Source organism: Oryctolagus cuniculus, chromosome 4, assembly GCF_964237555.1.
Source record: "Oryctolagus cuniculus chromosome 4, mOryCun1.1, whole genome shotgun sequence".
In the NCBI taxonomy this organism is placed as follows: domain Eukaryota; kingdom Metazoa; phylum Chordata; class Mammalia; order Lagomorpha; family Leporidae; genus Oryctolagus; species Oryctolagus cuniculus.
This window is the reverse complement of record NC_091435.1, coordinates 8,693,297-8,713,771: the sequence shown is the minus strand read 5'-3', so window position 1 is coordinate 8,713,771 and position 20,475 is coordinate 8,693,297. Positions and strand designations below refer to the sequence as shown.

Here is a 20,475-nt window from a genome sequence, read left to right as displayed (position 1 = left end):
GTTACGAAAGCTTAGGGAGCGGACAGCCCCTCCTCGGAGGGGAGGGACCCAGGCCAGGGGCCTTGCTCTCCAGAAGTTGCCCGGCTGGATCCCAGAACTGAGTTCCGCGCGGCTCTCCGCGCAGTACGCGCCATCGGGGATCGGCGGCCGGGTCCGCTCTCTTGCACAGGTGTCCCGAGCGCCCAGCCATGTCGTCCTGCAGCCGCGTGGCGCTGGTGACCGGCGCCAACAAGGGCGTCGGCTTCGCCATCACGCGCGACCTGTGCCGGCTCTTCTCGGGGGACGTGGTGCTCACGGCGCGGGACGAGGCGCGGGGCCGGGCCGCCGTGCAGCAGCTGCAGGCCGAGGGCCTGAGCCCGCGCTTCCACCAGCTGGACATCACGGACCTGCAGAGCATCCGCGCCCTGCGCGACTTCCTGCGCCGGGAGTACGGGGGCCTCAACGTGCTGGTCAACAACGCGGCCATCGCCTTCCAGAGTAGGTGAGGGGCTGGGAGGACGAGGGTCCCTGGGACGCCTCGAGAGTGCGGGGCAGAGAACAGCAGGCGCCCCCAACGGCCCGTTAGAGAGATCGGGGAGGGAGGCCCCTCGGGATGCGCTCAGCTCCCGCCTCTCCCGGCGGGTTTTCGCTTTCCCGTGGTTCGCAGAGCGCGGGGCGAGCCCTGGCGCGGGACACCGCGCGCCCCGCCCGCGGGCCTGTGTGGGCCTGTGCGCCGCCCTGGGCCCTCCCGGAACTGTCAGTCGCTGTTGTTTGCAAGAGAAGCGGCCTCCTGGGAGGGGCCCACGCCCTGCTCAGCTCGTGGAGGTTTTCTGTCCGTTGCGAGAATCTTCTCCGCGAGGGGGTGGCCCAGCCCCGCCTGGAGCTTTCGCTTTCGCTGGAACAAGGGCGCATTCATGGCAGGCGGGAGGCATCTGCCGCGCGCGGGCAACGAGCGCGCTAGTGCACACCAGTGCCTTTCAAACCCCGCTCAACCGCGAGATTCGCTGGGCTCCGGCAGAAGGGAAGAGAGCCTCGGGTCCCTTCTCCAGGGCGGCTGCCGTTGGGTCGCAAACATGCTTATTTCAGGGGCGAAGAAGAATCAAGGAGCTTACAGGTTGTAAGCAGTACTCGGTTAAGTAAGTTCTTGAACTCAGCCCTGTGCTGGCGGTACAAGAAATCAACGGGACCACTTCGCTTCCAGCGTGGGGAGGCCTCGGTCCGCCGCCCTGGGCACTCACCAGCGCAGCGCGGCGCGGGGCTCCCAGCGCAGCACCTGTAACTCTGCGTGCAGGCTTCCAGGGGCTTGGCGGGGCGGGGCACAGGGCGGAGCTGACACACACCCCCCCCCAAACAACCTCAGCTAGGGGATAATTACCCTCCAGGAGGGACCTGGGTGAACTGGGATCTGTCGCCCCCCAAAATATGGGCTGTGGGCCAGCAGCACCTGCGAGCCTGGACATTGGTTAGCAGTGCAGAATCTCCGGCGCCCAACGGGCTGACAAAATTTGCGTTTTCACAGAATCCCCAGGTACACCAGGACTTGGAAACGTTCGTGGGGAAATGGAAAGAAAAGCTTGTTCTGGTGCAAAACACTGAAATTCTTGCAGTTTTCATGATAGGCATTTTCCACAAAGTTTCAGAAGACCCTCCTCTTTTGCGTGCATTTCACAATGTTTTCCCACTGCGATAAACATTTTTCATTCCATCTTCCATGAACTTTAGAAGTCATTTAAAGTCCAACAGTGGTCTCCCCCCAATGCTCGCAACAGCTGGAGCTGAGCTGGGCCAAAGTTAGAGCTGGGGGCTCAGTCCAGGTCTCCCACGTGGGTGGCAGAAGCTCAGTGTCTTGAGCCATCACCTGGTTCCAGGGTCCACGTGAGCAGGAACTGATTCGGGATGCAAGCATCATCCCAGTGTCTTAACTGCTGAGCCCCTGGACTTGCTGAAGCGCTCTCCTACCTTCTATGCGCCATCAAGTTTGAGCAGTGGTCAAAGCCAGGAGTTCTCTAAGTGTGGCTGAAGACCAGCTGCTGTTGCATCAACTGGGAACGCAGAGCGTCACCAAGCCCTGCAGGTGACTGATACACACCCAGATCTGAGGACCATCAACTTGGTGATGTAAAAGTTGCTTCGCTGCTACCTGTGTCCCCTTGAATTGCTATCCTATAGGATCCACTGTGTCATATGACTTTCAGGAAAATTGTATGACGGTCTCGTTGCTTCTTTCTCCTTTTGAAAGCTGATGATCCGACACCTTTTGATATCCAAGCGGAGCTGACAGTGAAGACAAACTTCTTTGCCACGAGAAACGTCTGCACCGAGTTGCTGCCGATCATGAAACCTCATGGTAAGCCCCGTGAGCAGGGAGTCAGGAAGGAGTCAGCCTCAGACTCCCTGGACAGGGCTGCCTGCAGGAGTCACCCAGGGTGCCTGTTCTCTGTAGCGGGAGAGTAGACAGCGTCCTTCTTCTCTTACAGTGTCTGACTCTTCACTTGAGCATCTTAGCTTCAGGGTGCAAAGGCATGTGGGCAGTATCTCAAAGCTCTTAGAATCTACCATGAACTCCGCCCTAGAATGACAAGATGTTTCAAGTTCACAAAGACCCTTGCCTCTGATCACACCTGGTCCACTGGGGGATAGTATCACTTCTTTAAAAAAAAATTGTTTATTTGAAAGGCAGAGTGACAGAAAGAGAGAGAAATCAATCTTCTCTCTGCAGGTTCACCTCTCAAATGGCCAACATAGCCTGGGTGAGCAAGACCAAAACCAGGAGCCTGGAACTTCATCCAGGTCTCCCACATGGGTGGCAGGAACCCAAGCACTTGCGTCATCTTCCACTGCTTCCCGGGTGCATTAGCGGGAAGCTGGATCAAAAGCAGAGAAGCACAGCTCAAACCCATGCTCCAATATGGGATGCTGCATTGCATTGCAAACAGCGGCTTAACTCACCGCACCACAATGCCAGTCCCAGGATCGTATCTCTCCGAGCATTAAGATACTCCCTGGGGTTGGCATTGTGTCATGATGGTTAAAGCCACCAACTACAATGCCAGCATCCCATGCAGGTGACAGTTCATGTCTCGGCTGCTCTGTTTCCAATCCAGCTCCCTGCTGGTAGCCTGGGAAAAGCAATAGAAGATGGCCCAAGTGTTTGGGTCCCTGCCACCCACATGGGAGACCTGGAGTAAGTTCCTGGCTCCTGGCTTCAACCTGGTGCCCAGCCATCTGGGGAGTGAACAAGCAGATGGAAGATCTCTCTCTCTCTCTCTCTCTAAACTCTGGCTTTAAATAAATAAATAATCTTAAAAAAAAATAAAAAAAAGACATTCCCTGTCTTCCTTCTTGGGCTAAACTTCATTAAACTGATTCAGAAAATGCAAAAGAATTTGTCTTTATTAGGAAATATCTTGTCCATACTGATAATTTTCTTTTTTTTAAATACTAGACATGCTATTGTATTTAGGTATAAGGGATTTCATTTTTTAAAAAATGTTAGCTCCCACATATAAGGGAGAACTTGCAATATTTGTCTTTCTGTGTCTAGCATACTTCACTCAACATGGGACCCTCTGCTTACAGGCACTTTGTTAGAAATAGTAAAATTTCATTCTTTTTCAAAGCTGAATAATATTCCACATCTTCTTTAGCCACTCATCTGATGATGGACACGTTGGTTCCAAAATTTGACTATTGTGAACAGTGCTGCTATAAAGGTGGTGGTGCAGGTATCTCTTTGATACCTGTTCATATCTTTTGGTTATATGGTAGTGTGATTGCTGCATCATATGGCAAGTTTATTTCTAGTTTTGAAATAAATCTCCATACTGTTTTCCACAGTGGCTGCACTAATTTACATACCCACTAACAGTTTATAAAGTTCCCTTTTCTTTTTTTAAAAAAAAAAGAATTAATTTATTTATTTGAAAGCCAGTTACACAGAGAGAGGAGAGGCAGAGAGAGAGATAGAGAGAGAGGTCTTCCATTCGATGGTTCACTCCCCAAATGGCCACAACGACCAGAGCTGATCTGATCCAAAGCCAGGAGCCAAGAGCTTCTTCCAGGTCTCCCACGTGGGTGCAGGAGCCCAAGCACTCGGGCCATCTTCTACTGCTTTCCCAGGCCATACCAGAGAGCAGGCTCAGAAGAGGAGCAGGCAGGACTCAAACCAGCACCTATATGGGATACCGGCGCTGCAGGCTGGGGCTTTAACCCACCGTGCCACAGCGCCAGCCCCTAAAGATTCCCTTTTCTCCACATCCTTGCCAGCATTTGTTCCTTTCTGTCTGTCCTATTTTAGCCATTCTGACAAGGGTGAGGTGATAAACACTTTATATTACTTTCCCCACAAAATATAGTGCCTTCTATCTCCCAAGTGTAATGCTGTGTGCTGGGTATGCAACGGGGAGCGTTAGACACGGGGGCATGCCATCCATGGAGCTCTGAGTACAGGGAGGGGGACAATGCCTAACAAAGGACCGGGAGTACAGGACGACCACTGTGCCACTGTGCAGTGGGGTGGCATGAAGGCCTGATTTTCTAGGCATTTTTCTTACCCAAGACATTAACTGTGTGTCTTGGGAAGAACTCTGTGGTTCTTAGGAGAATTGTGCTTTTCTTAATTTAACATTTTGAGTAAGGATTGACTCTTTATATGAAAAAAATTAAGATTTTATTTATTGTTTTATTTGAAAGGCACAGAGAGAGATCTTCCACCCACTGGTTCCCTCCCCAGATGGCCACAACAGCCTGGACAAGGCCAGCCTGAAATCAGGAGCCCAGAATCCCATCCTGGTCAATTGATGGAAGGGATCCAAGTGCCTGGGCCATCCTCTGCTGCCTTCCCAGGCACATTAGCAGAGATCTGGATTGGAAATGGAGCAGCCAGGACTCGAACTGGCACTTTAATATGGGATGCCAGAATTGCAAGCAGCAGCTTAACCACTGCACAACAATGCTGGCCCCTGGTTATAAAAAGATATTGAAACCTAAGTAGGCATATGGTGAAGGTTGCACCTGAACCCCTGCTTCCTCTCCCTCTCACTCCCTCCCAACCCCCACAGGTCATTCTCTGTGCTCGTCTCTAGTGGGGATAGGATTGTAGAGCGCCTGCAGGTAGAGTTGCAGGTGCTGGCCAAGGAAGCTTCAGTCCAGCTGCCTGGAGTTGGTGAGTGCCCAGGATCAGAGGATAGAGTTTGTTTTTTAGGATTTTATTTATTTATTTGAGAGGTAGAGTTATAGACAGTGAGAAGGAGAGACAGAGAAAAAGGTCTTCCATCCGCTGGTTCACTCCCAAAATGGCCCCAACAGCTGGAGCTGAGCCAATCCAAAGCCAGGAGCCAGGATCTTCTTCCAGGTCTCCCACATGGGTACAGGGGCCCAAGCACTCAGGCCAACTTCCACTGCCTTCCCAGGCCATAGCAGAGAGCTGGAAAGGAAGTGGAGCAGCGGGACTAGAATCTGTGCCCATATGGGATGTGGCCCAGCAGGCAGATGATTAACCTACTGCACCATGGCCCCAGGATAGAGTTTTTAAGTACAAGTCTAACCAAATGTAAGTGCACCTTGTAAAGACTTGTTTACACAGAAGGTAACACTCCCTACAGTGGTTGACACCTGACTTTTTTCCCTGCCTGTATCTGGAGCTCATTCCAGACTACAACAGAAAACTTTCATACTCTTTTTCATGGCTGCCTGGTATTCAATTGTATGCCATTCAATTGTATGTCTTTTACCAAGTATCAGGGGGTCCTCTCCCTGCTAAACTTTAGAATCATGGAATTTGAGAGCTGCAAGGTATGGAAGAAACCTTGTGTCCCTGCCCCTTACAGAGAGGGAAGCTGAAGCCCAAGGAAGTGAACAGAGATGGATAGTAATAGATCTGGGAACAGTAGCTGGGTTTCTGACTTCCAACTAGGAAGATTTGTTCTAGTGAGGTAAGAATGAGAGCACCGCAGGATGGACACCAAGCCATTCTGAAAGATACTGGAAGACTCTGGAGGGCGAAGCCCAGAGACTAACCGAGAACAGGCGACTGACTCTCTTTAATCAGTTCCCTGTAGCATCCTTTCTCACTGCAGGAGTCTCTTTTACAACCTTGGAAAAACATATGACCAGAGGGTCGAAATGCTAACCACCATCGCCTTTTGATTTGTGGGAAATCATTTTTGTCCACACGCAAAACTGGTTTAAGAGCCATTCTTCATCTACCCTTAAAACAGTACAGAGGGGCCGGCATCCTGGCATAGCGGTAAAGCCGCTGCCTGCAATGCCAACATCCCATTTGAGCGTGGGTTTGAGTGCCGGCTGCTCCAGTTCTAATTCAGCTCCTTGCTAATGGCCTGAGAAAAGCATGAAAAATGGTCAAAGTCCTTGGGCCCCTGCACCCACATGGGAGAACTGAAAGAAGCTCCTGGCTCCTGGCTTCAGCCTGGCCCAGCCCCGGCCATTGTGGCCATCTGGGGAGTAAACAGGCGGATGGCAGCTCTCCTCTCTCTCTTTCTCTCTCTCTCTCTCTCTGTGAGTGTGTGTGTGTGTGTGTGTCTGTAACTCTTTCAAATAAATAAATCTTAAAATCAACTGAATAAATTATAAAACTAAACATTACAGAAAACTCTTTGGCTTACTTAATTGTTCAAGAGTCAGAGTAAATACTCCTAGGTTAAGCAACTGTGAAGCCACTAGGGGGCGCTACCTGCCCACTTTTTCCAGGATGAGCCTGCAGGTGTTTCGGGCATGGTGGAGTCACCCGGACCTCCGCGCGGGCTGCTGGTGCTGGTGGGGTGAGTGCAGCCCTTCCCAAGGCTCAGTGAACCCCTCCCCGGAGATGTGCCTCAGATCGCAGAGCACGCCTCCCTCCCTTAGCAGCATTTCCTTGGAAGCATAGAGTAGCTCCTGTAACGTGTGTCTCTTCGTTTTTCCTCTCCCTTTGATGTTTCATTCCTGAGTGCAGCCAAGGGGTTGAGAATCAAGGTGTTTGGAAGGTAATGAAAGCTGATGTGGTGTTCCTGGCCAAAATATCAAAGTGAATCTAATCATGAGAAAACCAGGCCAATCCAAACTGGGGAAAGTACTACCAAATAATTCTCTAGCCTCTTTAAAAAAAAAAAAAAAGTCATTGTCAACTCCTCTAGATTAAAATAAACTGAAATGCAATCCATTCTCACACACTGTCCCTGGATTAAGACAAAAACGGTGGGGCCGGTACTGTGGCATAGCGGGTGGAGCTGCCGCCTGCAGTGCCAGCATCCCATGTGGGCGCCAGTTCGAGTCCCGGCTGCTCCACTTCCAATCCAGCTCTCTGCTATAGCCTGGGAAAGCAGTTGAAGATGATTCAAGTGCTTGGGCCCCTGCACCCATGTGGGAGACCCGGAAGAAAGTGCTGACTCCTGGCTTCAGATTGGCCTAGCTCCAGCCATTGTGGCCATTTGGGGAGTGAACCAGCAGGTGGAGGACCTCTCTTTCTCTGCCTCTGCCTCTCTGTAACTCCACCTTTCAAATAAATAAGTAAATCCTTAAAAAAAAAAAGACAAGGCCGGCACCGCGGCTCACTAGGCTAATCCTCCGCCTAGCGGCGCCGGCACACCGGGTTCTAGTCCCGGTCGGGGCGCCAGATTCTGTCCCGGTTGCCCCTCTTCCAGGCCAGCCCTCTGCTGTGGCCAGGGAGTGCAGTGGAGGATGGCCCAGGTGCTTGGGCCCTGCACCCCATGGGAGACCAGGAAAAGCACCTGGCTCCTGGCTCCTGCCATCAGATCAGCGCGGTGCGCCGGCCGCAGCGCGCCGGCCGCGGCGGCCATTGGAGGGTGAACCAACGGCAAAAGGAAGACCTTTCTCTCTGTCTCTCTCTCTCACTGTCCACTCTGCCTGACAAAAAAAAAAAAAAAAAAGACAAAAACGGTAAAGGAACATTATTGGGACAACTAGAGACAGCTGAATGGGGACTCTATTTTTAGATCATAGATTTGGACCGTTGTCACCGTCCTGAGTGTGGCCATGACTGATTATGCAGGGGAATGTCCTGGTTGGCATGTATATACTAAAGTACTGAAGGTAGAAGCTGTATAAGTATCTACAACTGAGACACAGGGAAAGAGGGGGCAGCGGGTCAAAATGTTCACCCTGAGGGTAAACTTAGGTAAGTGATATGAGCATTTATTGAGCTATTCTTGCAACTTCTTTGGATTTTTCTAATTTTTCAAAATTAAAAGTTAAGAAGGAAATACATGTGAGGGATCTACACAGAAGGATCTTGCACATTCCAAGAAAGTGATGCTGCACAGATTTAAAAATTTTTTGTACCAAAACAAATTTATCTTTTCTAAGTCCATTTTCCATGTACCTTTGGAAGAACCCTCATATTAGCATCAAAAGTAAGAGAGAGAAAAGCAAAGAAAAAAATACGGAATGGTCTCAGCACCTGGGGTAAGTGAGGGTGTCTCCACAGGGAACTAGGGCCCACGAGGTGTCCCATAGAATGTTGGCCTCCGCCTAAATGGGTTGCAGGGATAAGGGCTGTTCAGAAAATGTAACGAAACCCGGTGATCCCAGGCCAGCATTTGGCCTGGCGGCTGAGACACCAGTATCTCACATTGGAGCGTCTGGGTTTAATTCCCTCCTCCGCCCAACTCCAGCTTCCTGCTAATGCAGGTTCTGGAGGCCGTGGTGATCGCTCATGTCCTTGGGTTCCTGCCACCCGTAATGAAAATCTAGATTGAGCTCCTGGTTCCCACTGCAGGTATCTGGGGAATGAAATAGCAGATGGGAGCTCGCGCGCTCTCTCTCTCTCATAAATAATATTTTTTTAAAATTCAGTGATTCTATTGGGTTCAGGATACTATGCAAGAAAAGAACCTACTGAGGCCAGCGTTTTGGCATAGTGGGTTAAACCACCACCTACAATGCCGGCATCCCATATGGGTGCTAGTTTTATTCTGATCCAGCACCCTGCTAATGGCCTAGGAAAACAGCAAAAGAGGGTGCAAGTACTTGGGTTTATGCACCCATGTGGGAGACTTGGATGAAGCTCCTGACTCCTGGCTTTGGCCTGGCCCAGCCCTGGCCTTCGTGGCCATTCAGGGAGTAATCTAGCAGATGGAAAATCGATCTTGGCCGGTGCCATGGCTCACTTGGCTAATCCTCCGCCTGTGGCACCGGCACCTCGGGTTCCAGTCTCGGTTGGGGTGCCGGATTCTGTCCTGGTTGCTCCTCTTCCAGGCCAGCTCTCTGCTGTGGCCAGGGAGGGCAGCGGAGGATTGCCCAAGTGCTTGGGCCCTGCACCCGCATGGGAGACCAGGAGGAAGCACCTGGCTCCTGGCTTTGGATCGGCACAGCGCCGGCCGTGGCAGCCATTAGGGGAGTGAACCAACAGAAGGAAGACCTTTCTCTCTGTCTCTCTCTCTCACTGTCTATAACGCTACCTGTCAAAATAAAAAAAAAAGAAAAAGCAAATAGATCTCTCTCTCTCCCCCTTTCTCTCTGTAACTCTTTCAAATAAATAAATCTTTAAAAAAAAAAAAAAAAAAAAAAAGGACCCTACCAAAATAGGTATTTTGGTGTTTCTTTGATACTGGGAAAAAATTTGTCAATCACATATTTAATGGTTTGGGGAAATTATTGTATAGTTTTTGGCCTGTGTATATTTTTATGGCCCCAACTGTGTTTTTAATAGCTATAAATTATTAGCAAAGTGAATATTAATTCATAAATTAATAAATACTAATACATTAACTTTGAACTAAAAAACAATGAAATCAACCCAGGATGGAGAATTGACCCACTCCATGTGCCCATCACTAAGGACAGGCAGGGGTCAGTCCCAGGGACTGCTTGACCTGGGAACTGACAGGCAGGGAGAGGAGTGGCTGCTCACAGCCATAGGGTGTTCTGCACACCCGGAAATGGAGAGCTTCAATCTTCAGTGGGAGGCACTGTTCCTCAGGCAGTAGGTTCATCAGTGTATATGTTTGGAGGGGGATCTGCTGCCTGGTGGATCCACTCACTATAGACCTGCAGCCCACTCACCCCATGGGAAGTCACAGCAGAAGGGAGCCCCCCTCACAGAGGTGCATTCTTCTTCCCCTTAGGAGAACAGGGGCCAAATAAATGTTAAAAACCCAGGGTGCCTAGATTTTATTCCTCCTAGAGTCATTTTCTCCAGCAATTAACCCTACACCACGACTTCATGTGTACGTTTGGTGCTTCTCTGTGACACGCTTCCTCTTTTGCTATTTTCCAGGGCGAGTGGTGAATATCAGTAGTTTGCAGGGTTTACAGGCTCTTGAAAACTGCAGCGAAGACCTGCAGGAGAAGTTCCGATGCGAGACGCTCACGGAGGGGGACCTGGTGGACCTCATGAACAAGTTCGTGGAAGACACAAAAAACGAGGTGCATGAGAAGGAAGGCTGGCCCCACTCAGCTTATGGGGTGTCCAAGCTGGGGGTCACGGTCTTGTCGAGAATCCTGGCCCGGCGCCTGGAGGAAAAGAGAAAAGCCGACAGGATTCTGCTGAACGCGTGCTGCCTTGGGTGGGTGGAGGCAGACGTGGCTGGGGACCACGGCTCCAGGACTGTGGAGGAAGGGGCTGAGACCCCCGTCTACCTGGCCCTCCTGCCTCCAGATGCCACTGAGCCTCAAGGCCAGCTAGTCTGTGACAAAATTGTGCAGAGCTGGTGAGTGTCCGCTTTGCAGCTTGATGCTAAATAAATGTTGGTGGGATGACCTAGTGAACTCTGGCGTTGTCATTGGATCCTGTTTCTCTTCTTGAGCAGGAGTGTCCACTGGAATCCCTGGAGGTATCTGGAACTGAATGACTCTGCTAGGCCCTAACTCTTCTGCCCAAGAGAAAGAGCATACTCTCGTGTGTTAGCGGGCATCGGGAGCACCCAAAATTTAGGATTCTACTAAAACTGGGAATGGGCCTAGGAACCTGCATTTCAGAGAAGCTCCCAGATGCTGCTGGCCCAGGGCAAGGGGCACTCAGAGGCCCAGTGGTTCAGTGAGTGGTGTTGACAATGGAGTGAGGTCTCGGGCGTTTTCCTGCCACGTCCTGTGGTTTCTACTTTGTTGATTCTGTAAGGATGATGATTTATCTGCTGTCTCCTAAACTCTGAGGCCTTCCTTTCTATCTCATTCCACTTGGTGCTATTTGAGAATATTTTTATGGGTTCGGTCAAAGGATAAACTTGCAACAAATTCAAAGATGTTAATGGACTTATTTTCAATTCTAGGATTGGGCAACGCCTCCTATAAAACAGGGTGAGTGTTCCAGCGAGCGGAGCAGAGGAGGCTGGTGGTGCAGACGGAAAAAGGCGAGAAAGCAGAATCAGTACAAAAAGTAGATTGAGCACTCAAAGTTTCTTTCCTTGCAAAGGTGAAAGCCTAGGCCACATCCTTATCATACCAGCTGACACTGGGTTATCTGGGGATTGAACTATTATCTCTGTCTCCTTATTTCTCAAAAGCTCAGACAAACAACTTAGCGTTAGCTTGGAGACAGGGGACTTGAGCACATGTGGCTGTGTTTGGGTTGGGTCTTGGGCTGAGGGCAAGACCTCAGTCCACACCAGTGGCCTGCTACGTGCTAAGCTCTCAGCTCTTGTTCTTATGAGGCAGTGTAGCCTGACAGACTCAGGAGAGGCATCTTCTTCACCAGGCCGCGGTTTTGTCCACCCTGGGTCTCCGGCTGCATTCTGCATCCTGTGATCCTTCCCGGGCTGTTTGTGCCATTGCCCTGTCACCCTTTCATCTTGTTCACACTTCGGCATCTGTGTGCAGAGCATCTCTTGGCTTGGATACATGCAAACGTCTTCTCCTCCAGCTGGTCAGCCCCTTCCAAGCTGCAGCCCAAGGCAGTTCTTCCGTTGACAGTCTCCATGACAACAGGGGACTTCAAGTTGATTGCTTCTGAATGGGATGCGTTTTGCAACCAGGCTTTCTGGGTTCCAGTTATACCCCATAGGAAAAAGATGGAGATAAAAGATCTCGTGAAAGAGAAGAAATTGATTTGCAAGGGAGTCAAGACTTCAGAAGGAATGGCTCACCAAGTAACAATAAAAATTCAACAAGAGCACAGTGGAAAAAAATACAAAAGAAGGAAAAAAAAAAAAAACAAGTTTTCCACAGTTACCAAGTTCATGATAGGTTGTTCATCATGGGCTACAGCAATGTTGTCATTTGGCTTATCTTTTGTCTTTTTTTTTTCCCAAGATTTATTTATTTGTGTGAAAAGCAGAGCAACACAGAGAAAGAGAGAGGGCTCTTCCATCCACTGATTCACTCCCCACATTCCCATAACACCTGGAGCTGGGCCAGACCAAAGCCAGGAACCAGGAACTCCATCTGAGTCTCCCACACGGGTGGCAGGGGACCAAGTACTTGGGTCTTCCTCCACTGCTTTTCCAGGCTCGTCAGCAGAAGCTGGACTGGAAGCAGAGTCAAGTGTACTCAGACCTAGGCTTCCAGGTGGGATGCCAGCATGGCAGGTGAAGCTTAACCCACAGCACCACTGCTCTCGCCCCTTTTGGTTATCCATGAGCGTCACATCCTATCAGACATCAGCACAGTGGCCATAAGGAATACTGCTGATTTCCCTTAGGGAGTCAGACAGGTACAGAACGCTCAAGGTCCCATTTATTGGAGGGGTCCTCCATTATGTCTGGCTTAACACAAGGCACAGCAGTTTATTGTTCCCAGCTCTGAGTTCTCATAACACCTCGAGTGTCAGTTTAACTATCACAACCCTCACTCCCTCTCTCACCACTTGGGACAGTGTCTGAATTCCATCTGACTGCCTTTCCCCTCCTTTAGGACATCTGCATCACTGACGAAATCAAACCTGCGCCAACACTTATCTGGGGACACGGCTCCTGAGACAGCCTAATGGTTTTTCTGGCTCTGAAAATATCTTGATGGCTTCAGTGTATTTCCTGCACCTCACACATACTTGGTCCTCCCTCTGCACCCAACCCCCAGAGTCCTGCTGATGACAGGCACAGGAACCACACAGCTCTTCCAAGCTGTGCCTGCCAAAGACACAGACAGGAAAATGCAGAAGGAAGCCAGCCAGCCCCTTGTATGTATTTTGTGTTCCTTCCCTCTCATTTATCTCTAACCAATCACCTTGATGTTTTTGGAGGCATGGAGCCCACTTGGACAACCCTTGGCAACCAGTGGTCAATGTTTCTCAAGAGAAGTGCTGTGGCAGCCCCTGGACCAGCACCCACTCCCCGGGTGGTATCTCCTGCACGCCCTCCTGCTCTGTCCTGTTTGAACTGCAGCACCACAGGTGACTGCCCTGCTGGCTTCTGTTGACTGTTGCAACCTTCCTCTAAAAGCAGGGCTAGCTGGACCCGATCCGAGCTGTTACTGTGAGTGCCTAGGTGTCACCTTGGGTCTAATGAGCAGAGGGAGCTGGGCCTCAGCCAGAGGAGCATTTACACAGTGGCCCAAACAGAAGCCCCCTCTCTACAGCGGCCTTGGGTCACTCCTGAAACCCTTGGTTCTATGAGATGCTCTGATACCTTAAAATAAATTTCCCTTCCTCTTGAGCTAGGTTGAATTGAGTGATTATTTGCAATCAAAAGGAGCCTAACTAATAAAAGTGCATGAAAATGTTTCGTGGTATGCTATGAAGGAAATAAAAAAACAATGATTGAGCTTGGACTCGAAAGGAACACAACGTCATGAATTATGAACCCATGACTGGCCGGCACCATGGCACAATAGGCTAATCCTCCAGCTGCAGCGCCGGAATCCCATATGGGCGCCAGTTCTAGTCCCAGCTGCTCCTCTTCCATTCCAGCCTTCTGCTGTGGCCTGGGAAAGCAGTGGAAGATGACCCAAGTGCTTGGGCCCCTGCACCCATGTGGGAGACCTGAAAGAAGCACCTGGCTCCTGGCTTCGGATCGGCGCAGCTCCAGCCATTGCGGCCATTTGGAGGTGAACCAATGGAAGGAAGACCTCTCTGTGTCTCTACCTCTCACTGTCTATAACTCTTCCTCTCAAATAAATAAATAAAATCTTTAAAAAAAAATGAACCCATGGCATACAAGGCCATAGAGGGGTCATGTTCTAATACAGCCCAGGCGTGGTTTTATGTGATTCTTCAAATAGGCCTTTAAGGTAAGGATCTGTGTCGTTTTTCAGATGAATGAAGGCTTGCAAAGGTTAATTAAGTCACCCAAGATCACCCAGTTAAGAGTCAAGAGCCAGGGTCAGAGCAAGGACTGCCTGACTGCCGAGCTCCTTGGGACCTAGTACCAGGCACAGCCAGCTTCACTTTCACGCCTCTACAAACCACGGGCACCTCTTTCGGTGTAGAAGTCAGGGAGGTGACACATTTGACCTAAAAGATTTGTAAGCTATACGGCTATCACACCCCCAAATCATCCTGTATACATTTTCCCGTAGAGAAAAAAGAAAGTTGAGAAGAGGCGTATCTCAATGGATTCTCTCGTGCAACACGCTCTTTCAGGTGCCAGACGGAGCCAGCGGGCCCACTCGCGCGGCTTTTCTGTGATCCACGTCTCTAGGCTGAGGCCAGGGTGTTCAACCCACACCCAGCATCAGCTTTGGACCAGCCCTGGATTTTTCCTTTACCCACTGAACTGCAGCAAGCTGTGTGACAGACTAGGGATCTGAAGAGTGGTGTCACGTGGAGATGTAACAGGAGACAGTGACAGGTGCGACAAAGGTTCCCTTGTTACCGCAACTCAGCCGCAAAGCGGGCATAGTGTCAAATATGGAAGGGCAAAGACTTCCTCGGCACCAAGAGAGACACAGGGAGAGCAGCGGGCAGAGCCGATGGGGAAGCCATCGTTACTACCCAGGCGCAGGGTGTGTGAGCTAGTTCACAGAAGAAACAGGCTTTGAGGATCACCAGGATCTGTATAGCAACGACTCAGGATGTGTCTACCTGGGTCGGGCAGTCTGAGCCAGCGCTCTGATAATAATCCTTTCTTTCCTGTCCAAAAGGGAGAGGATTAAAGTTCTGATTTAAATTTAATTGGAAATGACCTAATTCATCTGGATATTATTATTTATTTATTTTTTGACAGGCAGAGTTAGACAGTGAGAGAGAGAGAGAGACAAAGGTCTTCCATTTCCATTGGTTCACTCAACAAGTGGCCACTACGCTGGCACACTGCACCAATCCAAAGCCAGGAGCCAGGTGCTTCCTCCCAGTTTCCCATGCGGGTGCAGGGCCCAAGGACTTGGGCCATCCTCCACTGCCTTCCCGGGCTACAGCAGAGAGCTGGACTGGAAGAGGAGCAACCAGGACAGAATCCGGTGCCCCATCTGGGACTAGAACCCGGGGTGCCAGCGCCACAGGCGGAGGACTAGCCTAGTGAGCTGCGGCACCGGCCTGGATATTAATATACAAGGAATCCATTCCCTTTACATGTCTTACACAGAGGACCACGGACAGCTAAGCAGACTTCTAAGTGCAAAAAGACAACTCGACCTAAGAAAACATTCCTTGTAAGAATATTCAAATGTTAACGTTGCACATTTACTGTCAACCTTGATTATAAATTGAGTCATTCTTGTAACAACTTCCAATAGGTAACCCTATCAACTTCAAGTTTACCCCTCCGCCATACAGCTGGAGTTCTTTCCAGGCACAGTTTAAAAATATAAATGTGTTGGCACAAACTTACACATGGTGGCTTTGAGGCAGGCTGTTCTCGCTCTCTTCAATGGTGAGTATAAAGCAGTTCTGTCGTCTCTGTTAGTTCAGAGCAGGAAGTGTGGCAAGGATTTCAAGAACCAAAACGAAAAGTACCTGTTTGCCAATTTTTTTTTTTTTTTTGCCAAAGTAGCATTTAATGTATCTCCATTAAAAATCCAACTTTCATGAATTTTTTTTATTCCCATGCTAAATGTGGCTCCATCCTTTTAGTTTTCCTCTGCTTCTGCTTTGCAATCATGCTTAAAATTTGGCACTTAGAGAATTTGCTTCTAGGGCACTTGGTCTGTGTCCAATGCGGATGGAATTAGAATCAGCAGCAGGGCGGGGCCAGAGGTTCGGCAACCCAAACTATTAAGATATTGTTGGCGTCATCTGATACCGACTGGATGGATGCCTTTCCCCCAGAAACACGCATACACAGCGTTCCGCACGGCTTCCCAGCGTCGATGGCGCGCCCCTGTCTGTAAAGCTCATCCACGCACTGCCTAGCCTTCGTGAAGAAGCTCTGGAAATCCCCCAGGACCCCTCAAAGACCACCTCGATCAGCGGGGGACCCCGTCTGGGTTGGCTGGGAGCCCCCCTGGGGCAGCGCACAGGTGGGCGCAAGGCGCGCGGGCCCTGCGGCTGTGGGGCCCACTCCACTCGGGTACTCTGGGCGACAGGGACGCCCGAGCTGACAGGACGCTGGCCGTCCCACGCCAAGCCCACATCACGAGCTCAGGCCGGGGAAAAACGGGGAGAAAAGACCTCCCCTTCCCCGCCGCGCAGCGCCCGCCAAGATCGAGGGGCGGCGGCCCCGAGCGCGGGAAGGAGGGCTCCCCCGCCTCCTCCCCGAGGGTGCGTGACCCCGACGGCTGGGGCGCGCCAGGCGCCGGGCTCCAGGCTCGGGCTCCGCGGTTCTACTGTCTGTGCCTCAAAGCACGAGTGGATGACCTGGCGCAGGCCACGGCCGCAGGGCGCCCGTCATCGCGGTCTGTCAGGGGAGCCGCCGGTGCGGAGAGGACGCCATCCCGCCCACCTGCACGAGGCCCTTCCCTCAGCAGCCCAGGCGCGAGGCGACGACGCCCACGTGGGGGAAGTCCCCACTCGGGCTCCCCGACTTGGCTACGGCGGGGGTGCCGGAACAGGTTCGCGCGCGCGCGCTGCGACCCCGCCTTCCGGCCCCGCCCAGCGCCGTCCGCGCGCGGCGAACAACCCCCGGCCTCGCTCTCGGCTCCGCCCCCGAGCGGCGAGGGCCCACCTCCCAGCCCCGCCTCGCGCACCCAGGTCCCGCCCCCATGCGTCAAGCCTCCGCCTCCCAGCCGGCCCCACCCACGGAGGCCACGCCCCAGCGCCGAGTCCCCGCCTCCCGGCTCCGCCCCGCCTCCCAGAGCCGCGGCTGCTGGGGCTCGGGCGCGGCGTTTCCTCGGCGGTCCCGGCTCCTGGCGGCGCCGCAGCCCCGGCCCTCGGCGTCTCCCGCAGCCCGGCGGGGTCCTCCGCGCCGCACGTGGGCGCGTCCGCCGAGAAAGGCCGCCTCCGCCGCCGGTAAGTCGCCCGGCCCGGCGCCCACTGCCTCGGCCGCGGGGCAGAGCTGCGGGAGCCGAGCCGGGGCGTCTCCTGCCCGCGGAGCCCGCGAGCGGCGAGGCGGTGCCGGGGTCCTTTCCGGGCGGCGCGGGATGCAGGTGGCTGCGGGGCCGGGCCCGCGGCGCGCGCTGCTGCAGTGCGGGGCTGGCCCCTCCAGGCCGCGCGTGGGCGTGGGGGCTCCGGCCGGGGACCCAAGGAGGGCAGCGCGGAAGGGGCCCCCGGGCCGGGCCGGCTGCGGGCCGAGGAGGCGGTGCTGGCGCGGCCTCGCGGGGCCGGGCGCGGCCTGGGGCCGGCAGGTGGAGGTCAGGGGGGTCACCGCCCGCCGTGCCCTCTCGGCCTTGGCTTCCGCGGGGTCCTGGCCGGGGACGAGGCGGAATCCCCGACCTGTGCGGGAAGAGGCGATCGGAGCCGGGGTGCGGGTTCCCGGCCGCCACCCGCGGGGATTCCTGCAGGTGCTGCCGGCACCGCGGGACGGGGAGGCCTGGGTAGGATTTTTTTATTATTATTTTTCTTCTCTCCCATAATTTAATGAGCACTCGGAAAACCCAAATTCGAGATTTACTGTGTCCTGGAGTCAGTGAAGCCCATGGGCGAGCGTGGGCCGAGCAAGGGTCATTACCTGCGGGTGAGGTGTTCTCGCTCGAGGCCAGCGTGTTCACAGGGAGTTTCCGTGGTTAGCTGGCAGCCGGCTTTTTCACTTGCGCCCATGTTCCTGGGAAGAATGGATCCGGTGAGAGGTTTCCCGCCGACCTTCTTTCTGCCTCTGGAAGTAGGCGCACCGGCTTGTATGACAACTTTGCAAGATCTGATTGTAGGCTGTGACCGTCAGCCTCCCTGGAACGCTGGACCTCTCACACAGAAGGTATCCAGGTTACACCGCGAGACCACTGGCCCAAGGTCTATACGGGCTGAACTGGTTTTTTTTTTTATGTTATTGAAAATATTCTTTATTATTATTATTTGCAAGGTAGAGTTACAGAGAGACAGGGAGAGAGTGAGCTTCCGTCCACTGGTTCACTCCCCAAATGGCTGCAACAGCCAGAGCTGGGCCAGGCCAAAGCCAGGAGCCAGGAGCTTCATCCTTGTATCCCACGTGGGAGCGGGGGCCCAGGCACTGAGCCATCTTCTGGGTGCATTAGCAGGGAGCTGGATGGGAAGTGGAGCAGCCAGGACTCGAACCGGTGCCCGTATGGGATGCCAGCACTGCAGGCGGCTGCTTTACCCGCTACACAGCGCCGGCCCCAGGACTGAACTGTTAGTTATACCACCAGGGGAGGCCCAGTGCTATCACTGACCGGAGCCACTGTCCTGGGTCTGCCAGCTGCATGCCCTGACCCCCATGTCCTTATCTTGGGGCTCTCCCTGGCCGCTTGGGTGTTGCATGAGATAAATGCCTACCTACTGACGGATGTCGCAAGCTCACACAGAAGGCGTGGGTACTATCACATCAAGGGCCCTGTGTTTTTAAATAAAGGAGCTTGCTTGATCAATTGCTTCCATACGTTGCACCTGTGCTGTTGGCCACGCAGACAGTGCTTTCTTTGTCAGACTGGCCGCGTACTGGGCTGCCCAAGTTTCCTGCTCTCACCTGGCTGACGCCCCGCGTGCCTCCCGCACCCCACCTCCTAAGCACACACCTTATCGCTGGGGCAGCCTCTTCCTGGTTCCCCTGGCCGCCCACACCTGCGGCCTGGGAGGACTCCCCTGCCGGTAGCTGGACTTCCTCTTTGTTCCTGCCAGCGTCAGACGCTGCGACTTCAGCCCTCCCTCTGTCACTGCGTGTGCCTCATTAAATCGAAATCGTGTGCTTGGCTGTTTCCTCTTTTATGAGGCCATGAGCTGGAGAGTAGGAACCCTGAATTACTTGTGTCTTCTCCCCAGCACCTCGACACTTATCAGAGGGGAAAGACTGCGAGCAGTGCGTCCCAAGTGCTCGATTCCAGACTTGTGAATTTCCTGGAAATTCTGGAATTCTTGTGGATGGTTTGAACGTACCAACTGCTTAGTCTTTACTTGGCACAATAGACTACCCCCTCTCGTTACCTTCCTTTCCTTAATAGTTTTTTAAAAGCATGGTGGCTGTTCCTACAGGTCTTTGCAGGAGTGAGAGGGCAGCCTTTCTTTGTGGGAGTGTGTGCATAGTACGGTGTATTTCTGCAGAGAGGCACCGCGTGAGCAGAGGCTGCAAGAGACAGTCTTGGGGCTTGAGAAGTCACTGGGCCTTGTAGGCAGGGGAGCGGAGACGTTGGGTTTATTGGAAGCTTAGCAGAGACACTGTTAAACATGGCAGTGATAAGCTTTATTTTTTTTTCTTTTTTTTTTTTTTAAGATTTATTTATTTGAAAGATAGAGTTACAGGGAGAGGTAGAGACAGAGAGAGAGGTGTTCCATTGCTGGTTCACTGCACAGATGGCCGCAACGGCGGGAGCTGTGCTGTGGCTTGCACAGCGGCTGAACAGCATGGGGCACCACTGAGTCAGTAGGTGTTTGGGAAGGAGAGCCCAGAACGTGTGCGTTGGATGTGGCAGGTGACGAAGGAGAAGTCTAGAATGCAAGGTCCTGTGGATTGCAAGGTGGAGAAGGAGCACCTGAACAGGTAGAACCGGGGGTTTAGTTTTGTGGTTGTTTATTCATCTGAGAGGCAGAGAGAGTCCCATCCACTGGTTCCCCACCCACGTGCCTGCAACTGCTGGGGCTGAGCTGGCGAAGCCAGGGGCTAGAAACTCAGTCTGGGTCTCCCATGGGGGTGAGAGCCGTCGCCTGCTGACACCAGGGTGAGCATTAGTAGGAAGCTGGATTTTGGGCAGAGCTGACACTTGAACCCAGGCCCTCCGGTATGGGCTGCAGGCATCCCAAATACTTGCTCCCGTTTTGTTTTCTATTCATTTTTAAAGATTTATGTATGTATTTGAAAGGCAGAGTGAGAGAGATCTTGTTCCACTGGTTTACTCTCCCAAACACCTCAACAGCCAGGAACTCCACCCAGATCCCATGTAGCTGACAGGGACTCAGATACTTTGGGCCATCACCCACTGCTTTCCCAGGCGCGTTTGCAGGGAGCTGGATGGGAAGTGGGGCAGCTGGGACTACAACTGCTGCTCCCATATGGGATGTGGGCACTGCAGGCAGCTTAACCCCCTGCACCACAACACTCCCCTGCTTTTGTTTTTTTAAAAAGCTTAATTCAATTATACTTTACAGTCTGCAAAACTCATTCAAGCAAGTATATAATACATTTTTTAGTAAAT

General features: G+C 52.5%; 2 protein-coding genes and 1 long non-coding RNA gene across 10 annotated transcripts in view; 2 read left to right on the top strand and 1 right to left on the bottom strand.

Annotated features, from left to right (window-relative positions):
• Positions 1-188: 188 nt before the first annotated feature.
• On the top strand, positions 189-10,701 carry LOC100345975 (carbonyl reductase [NADPH] 3). Its single transcript, XM_002721255.5, has 3 exons — positions 189-477; positions 2,219-2,326; positions 10,211-10,701. The coding sequence occupies exons 1-3, from the start codon at positions 189-191 to the stop codon at positions 10,645-10,647; spliced, it is 834 nt and encodes a 277-aa protein (XP_002721301.4). The 3' UTR covers positions 10,648-10,701.
• On the bottom strand, positions 868-16,050 carry LOC138849230 (uncharacterized). Of its 2 annotated transcripts, none has more exons than XR_011387690.1 (2): positions 15,633-16,050; positions 868-2,548 (listed from the first exon to the last, which is right to left on the bottom strand). It is a non-coding gene; the product is annotated as an uncharacterized lncRNA (long non-coding RNA). The 2 variants fall into 2 exon arrangements; XR_011387691.1 differs by lacking the exon at positions 868-2,548 and adding an exon at positions 10,379-11,908.
• A 63-nt stretch (positions 16,051-16,113) lies between these two features.
• The window catches only part of DOP1B (DOP1 leucine zipper like protein B), a 119,383-nt gene continuing 115,021 nt past the window's right edge, over positions 16,114-20,475 (top strand). For 4 of the 7 annotated variants that reach the window (XM_051833581.2, XM_051833578.2, XM_051833577.2 and 1 more), the window contains exon 1: positions 17,024-17,188. The gene's annotated coding sequence lies outside the window, so the exon portion shown is untranslated. Of the gene's footprint in view, positions 16,261-17,022; positions 17,189-20,475 lie in introns of those variants that run through there. The other 3 variants (XR_011387689.1, XR_007914535.2, XM_051833576.2) reach the window with 2 other exon arrangements.

Coding starts and splice junctions, on each gene's coding strand:
- LOC100345975 (XM_002721255.5), top strand. CDS start 189: ATGTCGTCCTGCAGCCGCGTGGCGCTGGTGACCGGCGCCAACAAGGGC. Junction 478..2,218: donor CGCGGCCATCGCCTTCCAGA/GTAGGTGAGGGG, acceptor TCCTTTTGAAAG/CTGATGATCCGACACCTTTT. Junction 2,327..10,210: donor GCCGATCATGAAACCTCATG/GTAAGCCCCGTG, acceptor GCTATTTTCCAG/GGCGAGTGGTGAATATCAGT.